Source organism: Acanthopagrus latus, chromosome 13 (assembly GCF_904848185.1).
Source record: "Acanthopagrus latus isolate v.2019 chromosome 13, fAcaLat1.1, whole genome shotgun sequence".
NCBI lineage: Eukaryota > Metazoa > Chordata > Actinopteri > Spariformes > Sparidae > Acanthopagrus > Acanthopagrus latus.
This window is the reverse complement of record NC_051051.1, coordinates 15,822,209-15,834,938: the sequence shown is the minus strand read 5'-3', so window position 1 is coordinate 15,834,938 and position 12,730 is coordinate 15,822,209. Positions and strand designations below refer to the sequence as shown.

Sequence of the window (12,730 nt, the reverse complement as noted above, 5' to 3'; positions counted from 1 at the left end):
TATTTTTTTTTCTTTTAAATTGTCACTTAAACCATTTGCTCGCATGAGTTCGGCATCGAGAGTGCAGGTCGTATCAAAGGTGTAAAAAAAACAAATGAAACGGAAACCAACTCGTTTGCTGAAAGACTGCTTTCCTTCACATGACTGTCAACGCATGCGCAGTCAACCGGTTGTAACTCGAAGTGTTCAATAATCTGGGAAGCTGTTTGCACTGGACACCTCACAGCAAAGCGAGAACAAACTACAGTACTGTGTGTTGTTTCACAGAACAGGGGGCGTCTTTCATCGCAGCATCCAGGGACCGAGTGTGACTGACGAGCAGCCATGAGCTTCTTTGGTTTTGGTCAAAGTGCGGACATCGATATAGTTCTGAATGACGCCGAAACGAGAAAGAAAGCTGAGCATAAAAGCGAAGACGGCAGGAAGGACAAGTATTTTCTCTTCTACGACGGGGAGACGGTGTCGGGGAAAGTCAACGTTACGCTGAAGTACCCGGGAAAGAGGCTTGAGCACAACGGCATCAAGATTGAGTTCATCGGCCAGATAGGTGAGCGGCTGGCGGGCCTGCGTTTTCACACCGAGCCCGCTCACAGAAGTGGCCAAAGTATGACATTAGATATTGGAGAGCTAGCTACAGGCGCTCACTGCACTACTGAACAGCCACAGGCTGTAGTTAATCACGTTTATCCTAATAGGTAACGTGTCGCCGGCCAACAATAGACTACTGTACTGTCGTAACAAGTGTCAGTTTGAAGTGTCAGGTCTCGTGACAGATGTAGCTAACATCAGCTGACACATCAGCCATTGGCTGTGTCATTGAACTTTGGCCCGTGTTTTTTTGTTGTTTTTTTTTTGTTTTTTTGAAATGTTGAGCTGTTCTTCGAGATGACAGCTGTGACTTTCATTTGAAGTACTTAGTTTGCGGATAGAAGTCGTGGGTTCATGTCACACAATGCAGTTAGTAGTAGACTGCAAATAAAAGTTGCTGTTGTGCTATTAGCCATTAGCTTATTCATGCTGAACATTAGAAATTGTGTAAACCTCTCACGTGACTGCTGGACGATTCACACAAAAAATTCCCTGAGTTTATTTAAGCTCAAGTTTGAGGCATTTTGTGTTCAGATTTTCAGATTTCGAAGTATTTTACTCCATTTATCTGATAAATATTGTTATATGTGGTTATTTAGTTATAATTGAATTACATTTGCACAGTGTAGTTTAAGAAAATAAACTATTAAAAAAAACAGAAAATAAAGCTCTTCATTGAATGATTGATGCCTAAACGACTAAATAAACTGACCAGCTGCAACATTAAAATGCTGTTTAACGTTACATATTAATGCACTGGTAATAACAGCCCCGTGATAACAGGTGTCACACCATTCAGTTACATAATGAGTACTATCACTTTTGATATTTTAAATGCGGTTTGATGACAATATGCAAAATGTTCCTGAATGTTGAATATTTCTTCATTGTTGTATTTCTCATGTAAAATAAGAAAAAAAAAAAAAAACAGGCCACAAGGTGCTCATCTCATGATTAGATCTAATTACTGGACGCTAAGTCCTTTATCGAGTGAATGATCAAAAATAAAGACAAGGACAGCACTCCCATTTGATATTAGCATCGCCACGCCGATATTTTGGGCAAGCAAGCCGCTCCTCTTCAGTGTGTATTTTGGCATTCTTTCACAATCAATAAACACAGGTGAGGTTGTTTTGGCTCTTCGTCTATACAGTCCGATATCCAAGTCAGTCATACAAGTAGTTAGTAGATACTGGCACATAATGAAAAGTGACCCTCAGACCCCTAGTTAATTTCAAACTGGGTTGTACAGTTTTGAGGTTCTGTGCTTGAAAAGCATGAGGCTCCCCCCAGTTGGGATGTAGCATTTGTGTTGATTGCAGTTACCTATAATTACCCCACCTGTGTATATTGATTATGGAATTGCCATAATACACACTGACATTAACTGGCCTATGTCTCAATATTTGATAGTCAAGTGGGTGTTATTTTCCTTATCTTTTGACAAATTAAAATAAGTAAATGAATCTTTTATTCAAGCTAGAATGCATTGATTAATGCATGGATGGATGGAGTTGTGGAACATGACTGGTGATAATGTATTCTAAATCTGGACCTAACTGCACAAAGGTTGCTCTGTGTAAAGCCAGCCTCAGGGCCCACTTGATTGGGAAAAGATAACCCCTCATTCAGTCCAACTACATGTTATTTGCAGTCTTTCAAGACTACAAACTTTTTTTATTTAAATGTCCTTTATAATGTATTAAAATGCAGTCCGCCTAGTTAAATTGAGTTTGCAGCAACAGACAAGCCGCAGGTTCCTCTTATTTTGTCCTTTCCAGACCTGTAAAGCATAAATGCACATTTTACATTTCTGCAGCACCCCTCCCTTTTCCCTTTTTCAGTTCAGCACAGTTTATCTATAAGTAAAGAAGAAGAGGTGCATTGGATCAAGTACTGACAGGCAAAATGGCAGCCTTAAAGTTGGTATGTAAAAAAAACAAAAAAAAAAACATGCTGAAGTGACAAATATGGTGTGCAAAAAGGCTACTCTATGTCAGATTGTCTTTAGATCATTATCCTTGTGGTGCTTCAGGTTAAACACTTCAAAAGGATTTGGCTTCAGATGATACACAGATCGTATAAAAATGATATGAAACTGCTCCAGTTCAGCTGTCTGACGCCATTAATCTGTGTTTTCCAGAGCTGTACTACGACAGAGGAAACCACCATGAGTTTGTGTCTCTTGTGAAAGACTTGGCACGGCCAGGGGAGCTCACACAGTCACAGACGTTTGACTTTGAGTTCACACATGTGGAGAAACCCTACGAGTCTTACACCGGTCAGAACGTCAAATTACGGTAAGTTCTGCCTGTGCTTTCTGAGTTGTTGCTTAAGAAAAAAAAACACTGTGACTTCATTTGAAGATATAATCATTTGTTTGTTTCTCAAACACACAAAACCGCACACTTCAGATCATCAAATCATACATCGAGTGGTAATGACTGAATTAAAAGATAAACTTCTGGATGCTGGTTGGTGCAGGGTAAACCTAGGATACAAAGATTCAAATATATTATCTATCTTATTGAATTACATTAGAAACGAAATGCAACTTACTGTGTTGCACATGTTGCTTCGTCTCATTTGCTCTGTGCTTGATTGCCATCAGGTGATGATTAGTGGAGAGTCCAACGGGTTCACATTCCCCAATACAAGTAGACTTCAGAAAGTCACCAACAGTATGCAAACACAATTCCACTGCACATAACTAGAACAGACCTTAGTGTAATAAGATCTATTCCATATGCAATACTACAGAGGGTAGATACAGAATGACGCAATACATTTCATCATGCTGTCTCTATGTATTACAACATCATTTTTACTGTTAGCATGTTGAATTATTTATGGTAAAATAAGCATGCATTGGAAAATATCCTTATCTGCTAATTTGCTGAGAGTTACGCGTGGACCTATTTCATGACCACCACTCGTAAAACCAAAACTTGTTTATGTTTATGTAATGACTAATCAACAAATTAGGTATGTTGTGTTGGTTGAAGAGGTGGTAGGTGTTTTTTTTTTCTTCCTTTGAACAGAGCCAGGCTAGCTGCTTCCCCCTGTCTAAATGCTAGGCTAAGCTAATGCTCGCCTCACTTTAGTGTCATATTTAACACACAAACATAAAGGTTGTATCAATCCAACTCTTGTCAAGACAATCGATAACATTCTGCCAGTTGTGTATCGAGCAGTACAGCCTAACAGAGCCTCTCACTGATTATGATATTACAGTGTTGGAGTCTTGTTTCATAGACATGTGATTTTTTTATTTTATTTATTTTTCATTATTATTATTCTTTTAGCTACTTTCTGAGGGCGACAGTAGCCCGAAGACTGAATGACATCAGCAAAGAGCTGGACATCGTGGTCCACACACTCAGCACCTACCCTGAGCTCAACTCCTCCATCAAGATGGAAGTGGGCATCGAGGACTGTCTACACATAGAGTTTGAGTACAACAAGTCCAAGTATGATTTTCTCTGTACAATAATACACTAAAGTAACTCAAGAGATAGTGGGTGTGTGTGGTTTTGACAGACCATCGCTTTTGCAGGTATCACCTAAAAGATGTGATTGTTGGAAAGATTTACTTTTTGCTGGTGAGGATTAAAATCAAACACATGGAGATCGACATCATCAAGCGGGAGACGACTGGCACGGGACCAAACGTCTACCACGAGAACGACACGATCGCGAAGTATGAGATTATGGACGGTGCCCCAGTCAGAGGTAATGATGAGGTTTTTTTTTACCTAATCTTTAAGGTTAATGAACTGAGAGTTTCTGTCTGTTGCACACTAAATCTGCCTCTCACTTGTTGTGCTGCAGGAGAGTCCATCCCCATCAGGCTGTTTCTAGCTGGCTATGAGATGACACCCACAATGAGGGACATTAACAAGAAGTTCTCGGTGCGGTACTACCTCAACTTGGTCCTCATCGACGAGGAGGAGCGACGCTACTTCAAACAGCAGGTACACATACTGCAAAAGGCTTCATGTTGGCTTGGAAGTTTATCTATGGTTCTTCTGTTGAGTTTTATTCTGTGCTTGGTTATAGTGATTGTTAAATCTTTGTCTCCCTCTCATTCAACTGTAATCTATGTGCAGATGCCATATCAGTAGGGCTGACCTGAATGCCTCAAAGTTTCAGAGTCTCTACTGTTCAAAACAGTAAATACTTTTGCACATCAATTTCATGAGCCAGGTGCACAGGAGAGGAATGAGAACACCAATAGCTGCAGGCTAATTCCTGCACACTGTCTAACAAAGAAAATACATTTATTTGAGAAGTCCTATAAAATCATTTTATTTAGACGGTTTAGAGTTTGCTTGCAAAGTTAATGCTTCTGCTGTTGAGATGATAATCAATATCCAAATCAGCATTCACATTTGTGCCCAATAAACAGCCTACCAATGGCTACTGTGCCACAGAGGCTGGAGCTGTTTCAATGAGTGAGTGGTGTCAAAGGGAAGCAGCAGATATTGCCAAAGTTGCAGTGAACATCACAACTCAATGATCTGTTTCTATAATGACAAGCATGCCCAGTTTTCCCAGCTACTTCCAAGAGTGAGTTCCTGCCAACACTTTTTGCACTCTCTGCATTGATAGATTCATTATAAAAAGGTCAATGTGGCAGTTACAAAGACCTTTCTCAAAATGTAAGACTCACAAATACAGCCCTTAGTTGGATGATGGTCCACATCTAAGGGTGAAGGTGCTCGAGGTTTGTCCACAATCAAATGCATGTATTTGTGAGCTGTCAGTTTGTCAGTGTTATATTTTGGAAAATTTTTTTTTTTCATAAATCTGAAGGGAAAAATGTGGGCAAGAATGTACTCTATTTCATTGGAGTTAGATTTTTGGGAGGATTTGTTTCTCTTTACCACAAACGCAGAGAAACGGCAAGTGGTGTGTGTTGCATCCGACTCCGACTCCAGGCAAAAGAGATGCTTGCTTATAAGTCAGTCGCCCCTCCCATGATTTCTTCAGAGAAACCCAGCACACATCAGTCTTGTTTTCCCCTGTCACTGCATCTAGATTTAAGGAAATATTACTTTGAAATTAACAGCCACAGTAAAACTGTATTTCGCACTTTGATGGTGGAATTATTCATCTGCTCAAAAGTGTGTCGAACTGTCCGTCACAGATCAACTATGCTCCGCGAGGGAGCGTTTCTGCTCGGCATGCAAAAATGTGGTAGTTCTGAATATTTGCAAGTAATTACAGCCCCAAATATGGTATTCTGGACATCCATATCAGAATGTTAAAGGGCCGTTGCTGTTACTGCTTTAACACATGAAGTTCAGTTTAATACAAGGAGAGGAGGAGGAGAAGAAAACCGTTGTTTAAGTTGTTCATGGCTCCTGTGGCCTTCGTTACAAACAGGAGGTGTTGAATTAAAAGACATTTAGACAGGAGGGATCTTATGAGTGCCACTACATATTTGCATTTAGGGAAATGTAGGCTCCTTCAAGATTAAAAGTCACAATGTTTCATCTCCTGCTGCTTCAGTTTGGATAGTTCTTTTTTTGATTCACTGACTTTCTGGATTAAATTGTTGCGAATCCATTAAATCTGTTGAATATTAACAGTGTTCATTTAGTTTAACTCCTAAATGCACATGCAGCACTTTGATTTAATAAATTCTCTAGCCCCAGCTGCTCACATGTGAGGATTTGCTGCTTTTCTCTGTTGAATATAATTGTAAACTGAATGTATTTGGTCTTTGGACAAAACTAGCAATTTGAAGACATCACCTTCAACTCCTTTTCACATTTTTTGAGAAAGTGTAAGAATCAAGAAAACAATAGAGTAACAAAAAAAAACATGATAGAACATGATAATAGACAATGAAAATAATAATAAGCTGCAGCCTTGCTCCCTGTTAACTGTAATACTGGACACAACTACTAAAAAAACAAGATCTTCTTTTTGTTACATTTTACATTTACATGTAACATATTTATTTAACAGCTCTTGTGGGTGTCATTTTGCCAAACAGTCTCCATCATTTAGAAATCAGAGAGTTTGTTATCTGTATCAAATCCATCACAGTTCCATGCAGAGTAAATGTGAGAGATAGCCATTGGCACAGTCCCTTATCCCATCCTGTATATCATCAATATTGTATTGTTGCAGGAGGTCACCCTGTGGAGGAAAGGTGACATAGTGAGGAAGAGTATGTCTCACCAAGCTGCCATCGCTTCCCAGCGCTTCGAGGGCTCCTACAATCCAGAGAGGAGCCAGAGTCAGAACAACGCAGAAGACGAGGACAGTTAAAGCTCGGCTCACATCTTGCCTCGGTGTAGTGAGTGTGTGAGCGAAACACAGCTCAGCAATTGTCTGCAAATTCTGAATGTGAATATCACGTGTTTTCATCAAGATAGAATGCACTGCAGTATTCTTCAGGATGTGTGTGTGAGTGAGTAAGTGAGAGAAGCTTTGACATGTGCAGTGTGTGTGTGGGTGTCTATGTTGTATGTGTGTTTGTGCGTCAAGGGCGCAAGCAGTCAGACCAGGCTCAGGCTGTAGTTGCAAGTAATTGTTTGTTTGTTTGTTTTAACCACCTTGAAGTACCCGCTGGGTGGAGTTTACCACATTAAGACAGATGAGACAAATTTCTCCGTCACAAAGAAACTGCACAAAATCAACTTATAAGTGCTTAACTCAGTTTTTTTGGTATTTATTGTACAGTTCAGTGTGGCAGACTTCACCCATTAGATGCACTTAAATTTCATTTGCAAATACTGTTTGACCAATATCTTGAATTCACGTGTGTGTATGTATGAACATTATGTGGCAGAGAGCCACCACGGGTGTATTTCTAACATGACCTTTTGCTCTGCTGGAAGATTGCGCTGTACAGAAACTGTAGTCATACAGTTGGTTTCTATAAACTGGGTAAATAATAGTTCTTACAGTACATTTCTGTATGTGTACTCAAAGGAATGTCACACTGTGTAATTAATTCCTCAGCATTCATTATTTCACTGCCATGCCCTCCTTTCATTCGGTTTCAATTTAAAAAATGTTGTCTCTTAATTAAAAAAAACCTAAGCCATTACTATTAGATAATAACCACAGATATCAGACTGAAAACATGCTGAATTTGAAAGGAAATGCATTTACATATTTGTATAAGACGATGCTTAAAATATTTTCATACATTCCAAGGCTCTCATCAGAAATAGGCATAACTGTAGAGTATTTATTTTTTTAAGAAACCTCCAGCATTTGACATGTTCTAGGCGTCAGTTGGTTGTAGCTCAGTATCTGTCGTTGCCACTGCTGCTAAAACAAACGTGGCACTTGTGACCGCTGTGTGATTTTAACATCCATCGCTGTTCCGCTCTCTGATAGTTTGAAGCCCTGCTTTCTTATTTGCACTATGATCTTTCTGCTTTTTTTTCCCTGTTCAGTGCTATTTATGATCTCACTGGACTCATGGAAGGGTTCCGGAGTAGAGTGAAAATCAGACTTTACCCAGGCGTCACTTCATATTTAATATAGACAGCGTTACATCTGTGTTTAGCTACAAAGTCAACAGAGGGGCTGTTCAGAGCTGGTATCAACATCCATCCTTACATTTACAGATGAAATGTGGACTGCTTTACGGACTGGCATGAAGATACATTGAGGAGATATTTGAGATCTGATCACAGACCCCTTTCAGAGGTGGAACTGGTCTGAGGTGAAACTTAAACCAGTCTGTCTGCTTCTGTGACTAAGGTGCATCAACCTGCAGTTAAAGCAGCTGTTTGAACGCATTGTTTCAACTGATGTCACCACTGAGAAAAAACATTTTGTTGACAGTAAACATGCAAAATGTTGTCTGGTTCGGAGAGACTAAACTCTGTTAAACACTATTGCTGACCAATTCTAACTAAATGGGCTTTCTTGTTAATTCGGCACATGTAATACATCAGTTTCTTTCCTTATCTGTGTGAAAATCATGTGTCTGTTTTTCGCAATAATGTGGTGTGTTTATTTGTATAAAAAGCAGGGAGGTGGGATCAGTTAATGGCAGGTTTGAACTGACAGGCTTGGAGCTGTCCACTTCAGATTGGATCAGTCTGAGTGGATGTTGATACCAGGTCTTAATTCCGTCATATGCTTGTGAGTCCTGCCTTTTAGTAGGACTGACTGCGCTGTTTGGTAAGTTAGTTTTGTGCCTAAGGACTTTTTGCCAAAATGTTTGAATGCAATACTAGAAAACAGTTGCCACAGTGTACTGCTAAGCCCTTTCTTCTCATTCGGACTGTGCTCATCTGCTAGTGTCACTTCATACGTCACAAAACGGGTTTAATGTAAAGGTAGTATCACCAAATGGTAGCGTAAAAAGAATAACGAATGTATAAGACAGGTTACTCAGTCAGTCATATTGAGCATTAGTTTAAATTCAGACACCGAAGGGACTGTAACTCTATATATTATCATCAGGTTTTTTGTTGCTTCGGTACAGGCAGGGTCGATAGCTCAGTTCCTGTGCCAGTACTTCTTTTTATTGAATCTTTTTTTGTCTATACTGATAAAAAGAGCACACTGGTGAGAACAAAGTGTGAAGCACTGATACTGAACCTCAGCTTTTGGCCTGTTGTACTAACATTGCCCTAGCCTGCAATTATTTGTTCGACAAATGTACGCAGTGCGACTCGCACAATCCATCACTGTGTATCATGAATGTTTAAGACGTTTTTATATTTTGTACTTTCTCTGGCTCAATTTTTAGAACACTTGTCCCGTGCTTAACTGTTAGCATACTGTCGCTCAGGTAACTGCTAAAATATAGGATATGCAGGCCTACAGTGATGTGTTGATTTGAGCTGACAAGACACTTTAATCTGGATTAATGGATTCACTTCAGAGTTAAGAGAGTTTTTCTTATTAAGAGATTCTTGCTTTCTCGTACAGTTGATGGAGGAAATTACTGCTGTATTGTGATTGCTATTAGGGGACTGTACTTAAATTATTTGGGTGGAAATCACAACACTTTATTGTGGTCATGGATCAGTCATTTTTACTTAGCCCAAAATTGCAAAACAGGAGTAGAATTGGATTTGATAATTGCCAAATGTATGATGCACTTCATATATTGATAGAACAAGTTGGGTTTGCTTAACAGGAATTACATTGTAGGTTAACTCTTTTGAGGTCCAGAATAAAGTGAAGATGACAGTTGGCTGGTGAAAAGGTGGCGTGGTCTTTGTCATGTGGTCAGACAGAATCAGACACAGGTTTTAGTTCATTTTCACATTTTTGTATTTTAAAAAGTAGTTCATAGCCTTTAGTTTCTACGTGTCTGAGGGTAAGAAAGGCTTCAATAGTGTGCAAAGATGGATGACCTACAATTCCGTATCCTTCTTCATCTCTGTTTATAGGGGGATCACAAATAAACTTTCAAGGCGCAAACAACCAACTACAGTATAGGAGTTTGTAAATTTTGCACTTTGCAGGTCAGTGAAGACAATGTGGCTACATATTGTCAGCTCTATTTATTGGCTAGATAGATATTGGCTGACAGATAGTCAATAACATCAATTTCCCAATATCAGGCTGTTAATTTAGATATATATCCTTAGAATTTCCCTTGGTATTTTCTTTTTTGGAAAAAAATAATAAAAATATTGCTAAACAGTACACTTCACCTAATATATTTTTAAAAAGTACAGTACAATTATATTGATAATATAAGTATGTAAAATTGTATGTAATTTTTTTTAAATGAAAAGAGCTGAATAGTGTTGAAATGAAGAGAATGAAATGTCCAGTGACACAAGTGCATACAGAATGGATTGAAAGGGGCGCAGATTGCTTGTTAAAAGTGCTTTAACTAACCCCTAACCCTAACCAGCTTTAACTCCAGACATGCACATCTATAATTGTCAAAACTAACATTTTGGTCCGACCAGCTACTAGAAAAATAAATTAACTTGTCCTCTGCGTATCGCAAAAAGCACCTTTTATGATCAGCAGCACACACAAACTGCTTGTTTTCAATGTAACTAACTGCTAACTATTCTGTAGTTTGTTGTTGTTGTTTTTTTTACAGTAAACCTCACAAGAATAGAATGAGATCAAATATAAATATGGAGAAAATATAACATCCTGCCCCCCTTCTCTAACCCCACCTATCCTGTTCATAATTTTCTTAGAGTCCCAAAGTTGTATAGAAACCATTCTGCATTATTTTCCCTACTGACCTCGCTGTCCTTTTATTTTGGCAGTTACCTCCATCTACACAATAACACAATAAGTGAGTTATGAGGAAAAAAAAAAAGAAGTACCATTCCAGTAACCCAAAGCAACTCTGAAGTATACACAGTACATGTTTTGTTTGCAGTTGTTCTGTTATGCGGCTGTGATTTTAAAGTTTTGTCAGTTCTGGTACAGACACACAGTAGCTCAACGCGCCTGCTTCCTAATGGAGAGTGATCTGAGATTAGAGATAGGAAAGAATGATCGAATGTACAGTGTAAATGCACAATGTAAATGCATCCCTCCTCCTCTTTTGTCTATGTTCATGTCATATTTGATCTCCCTGTCTATAAATGTTGATTTTGATCATTTTATATTCCTGTTTTACTTTTAATTAAAAGGGAGTCACTGAAAAGCGCGTCTCTTCTATGTTTACTGCAGAACATTGACTTGACCAAGCAGGTATTCAGAATGTTCTTCCTGATTATGACATCTGTTTTCTTCTTCTTCTTCAAAAAGAAAAAATCAAAATGATAAATATACACCAGTTACTTTTACTTGAATAAACCATACCTGTGCAGGAGCTGTGACTTCTGCATTCACAAAGAGCTGATGTTGATCAGTGGATGTTTAGTCCTTCTCTCAGTGTTGGCAGCCATCCCCGGTAATTCTCACTATGATATGCCACTAGAGGGCAGGTTTGGATAAAATTTCCTCATGAACTAGATATTCTGTGAAAAGACTGAAATAATTTCTGTATGTAAAGGCCGCTTTTAATCTGAATTACTTAAAGGGTGGTGATGAGTACTGAGGGGCGGTGTAGACATTTGTGCCAAGTGATAACCTGTAATTACAATGATCTTTTAGATCTGTAAGTTAAAGTCTACGGCCCCACAACGACTCTTAGCAAAGCTATTATGTCTCTGAAAAGAAGCAGAAACTTGTCAGTCCTGAGGCAAATCTTCTGCTTTTATGCAGCGTTGCAGACATCTAAAATTGTTTCCAATGACTCATTCATCATGTTAAACAGGAAGCGAAACTCTAGCGGCTGAATAGATTCCACAGGAATTATATCGTTCCATGGTATTTTGTGATGAATGGGCCTTCTCCATATCTAGGGAAAAAAAAATGTCTGCGGTGTGAAAGAGAACCTTGCAGCTAAAAGTGAAAATGTTCCTGAATGAATGCAGACTGGAGGTTCTATTATGCGGAGGCACATCTGTCATCTGGAGCGTCCCCCCGAAATCCTTCTCTGCGTTCGACACAAAGAGAATAGTGCCGCAAGAGAAGACGGACATCATGGAAATTGCCCACCAGACACGAGCAACAACTGCTAGGTCCGGATGTAAATCGAAAGTAGATTAAATTCAGCAGGGAAAGCAAAGCATCTGAAGGAGATCTTATTTAATACTGAACTTCTTTGTCTAATTTTTTGTCCACACATGGATCATTACAGTAAATACTGTCCAAATTGTTATACCTCTCCAAATTGCTCAGAAAGCCTGAGGGCAGCAGCTACTTTGTTTGTCTGCTATCAAATGTCATCTTTGGAACAAATGTAATGACACCATGCCTTTAGGTTGCTCGAGGAGGACTAAGGCAAAATGTGGAATGTCTTCTAAAGCAAGTGGGTAATAGAGTTATTATTTAATTAATGTTTCATACGGTGTTTATTAATATATTGTTCATGCATTCAACATTTAAAAGCATGATGTAGCTCAGTGAAATGTAAGGAATGACTCATGCCAGTATGATGTGACCGACAACCTTTATACACGTATGAGCTGTAAAAAGTGCATATTGTAAGTGCAATACTCTGCTGTATCTGTGGTGATTTTCACAGGAATGAATGTGTATTGTTTTATGGTGCAGTTGATGGAAGCCTTAAAAGGAAGAGATCACCAAAAACACTTAACTTAAGTTCACAGCAAAGCAGTGCTGCAGC

At 39.0% G+C, this 12,730-nt stretch overlaps 1 protein-coding gene across 1 annotated transcript; it reads left to right on the top strand.

Moving 5' to 3' along the window:
- The first annotated feature begins 324 nt into the window (after positions 1 to 324).
- Positions 325 to 11,200, top strand: vps26bl (vacuolar protein sorting 26 homolog B, like). The gene is made up of 6 exons (XM_037119640.1): positions 325 to 547; positions 2,732 to 2,888; positions 3,894 to 4,058; positions 4,145 to 4,320; positions 4,420 to 4,562; positions 6,730 to 11,200. Exons 1-6 carry the CDS (start codon positions 325 to 327, stop codon positions 6,868 to 6,870), a joined length of 1,005 nt encoding a protein of 334 aa, XP_036975535.1. The 3' UTR covers positions 6,871 to 11,200.
- Positions 11,201 to 12,730: the final 1,530 nt, after the last annotated feature.

Excerpts from the sequence above, each read along its gene's own strand:
- vps26bl (XM_037119640.1), top strand. The coding sequence starts at position 325 with ATGAGCTTCTTTGGTTTTGGTCAAAGTGCGGACATCGATATAGTTCTG. Across the intron at positions 548-2,731 it reads TGAGTTCATCGGCCAGATAG|AGCTGTACTACGACAGAGGA; the intron begins GTGAGCGGCTGG and ends TGTGTTTTCCAG. Across the intron at positions 4,563-6,729 it reads GACGCTACTTCAAACAGCAG|GAGGTCACCCTGTGGAGGAA; the intron begins GTACACATACTG and ends GTATTGTTGCAG.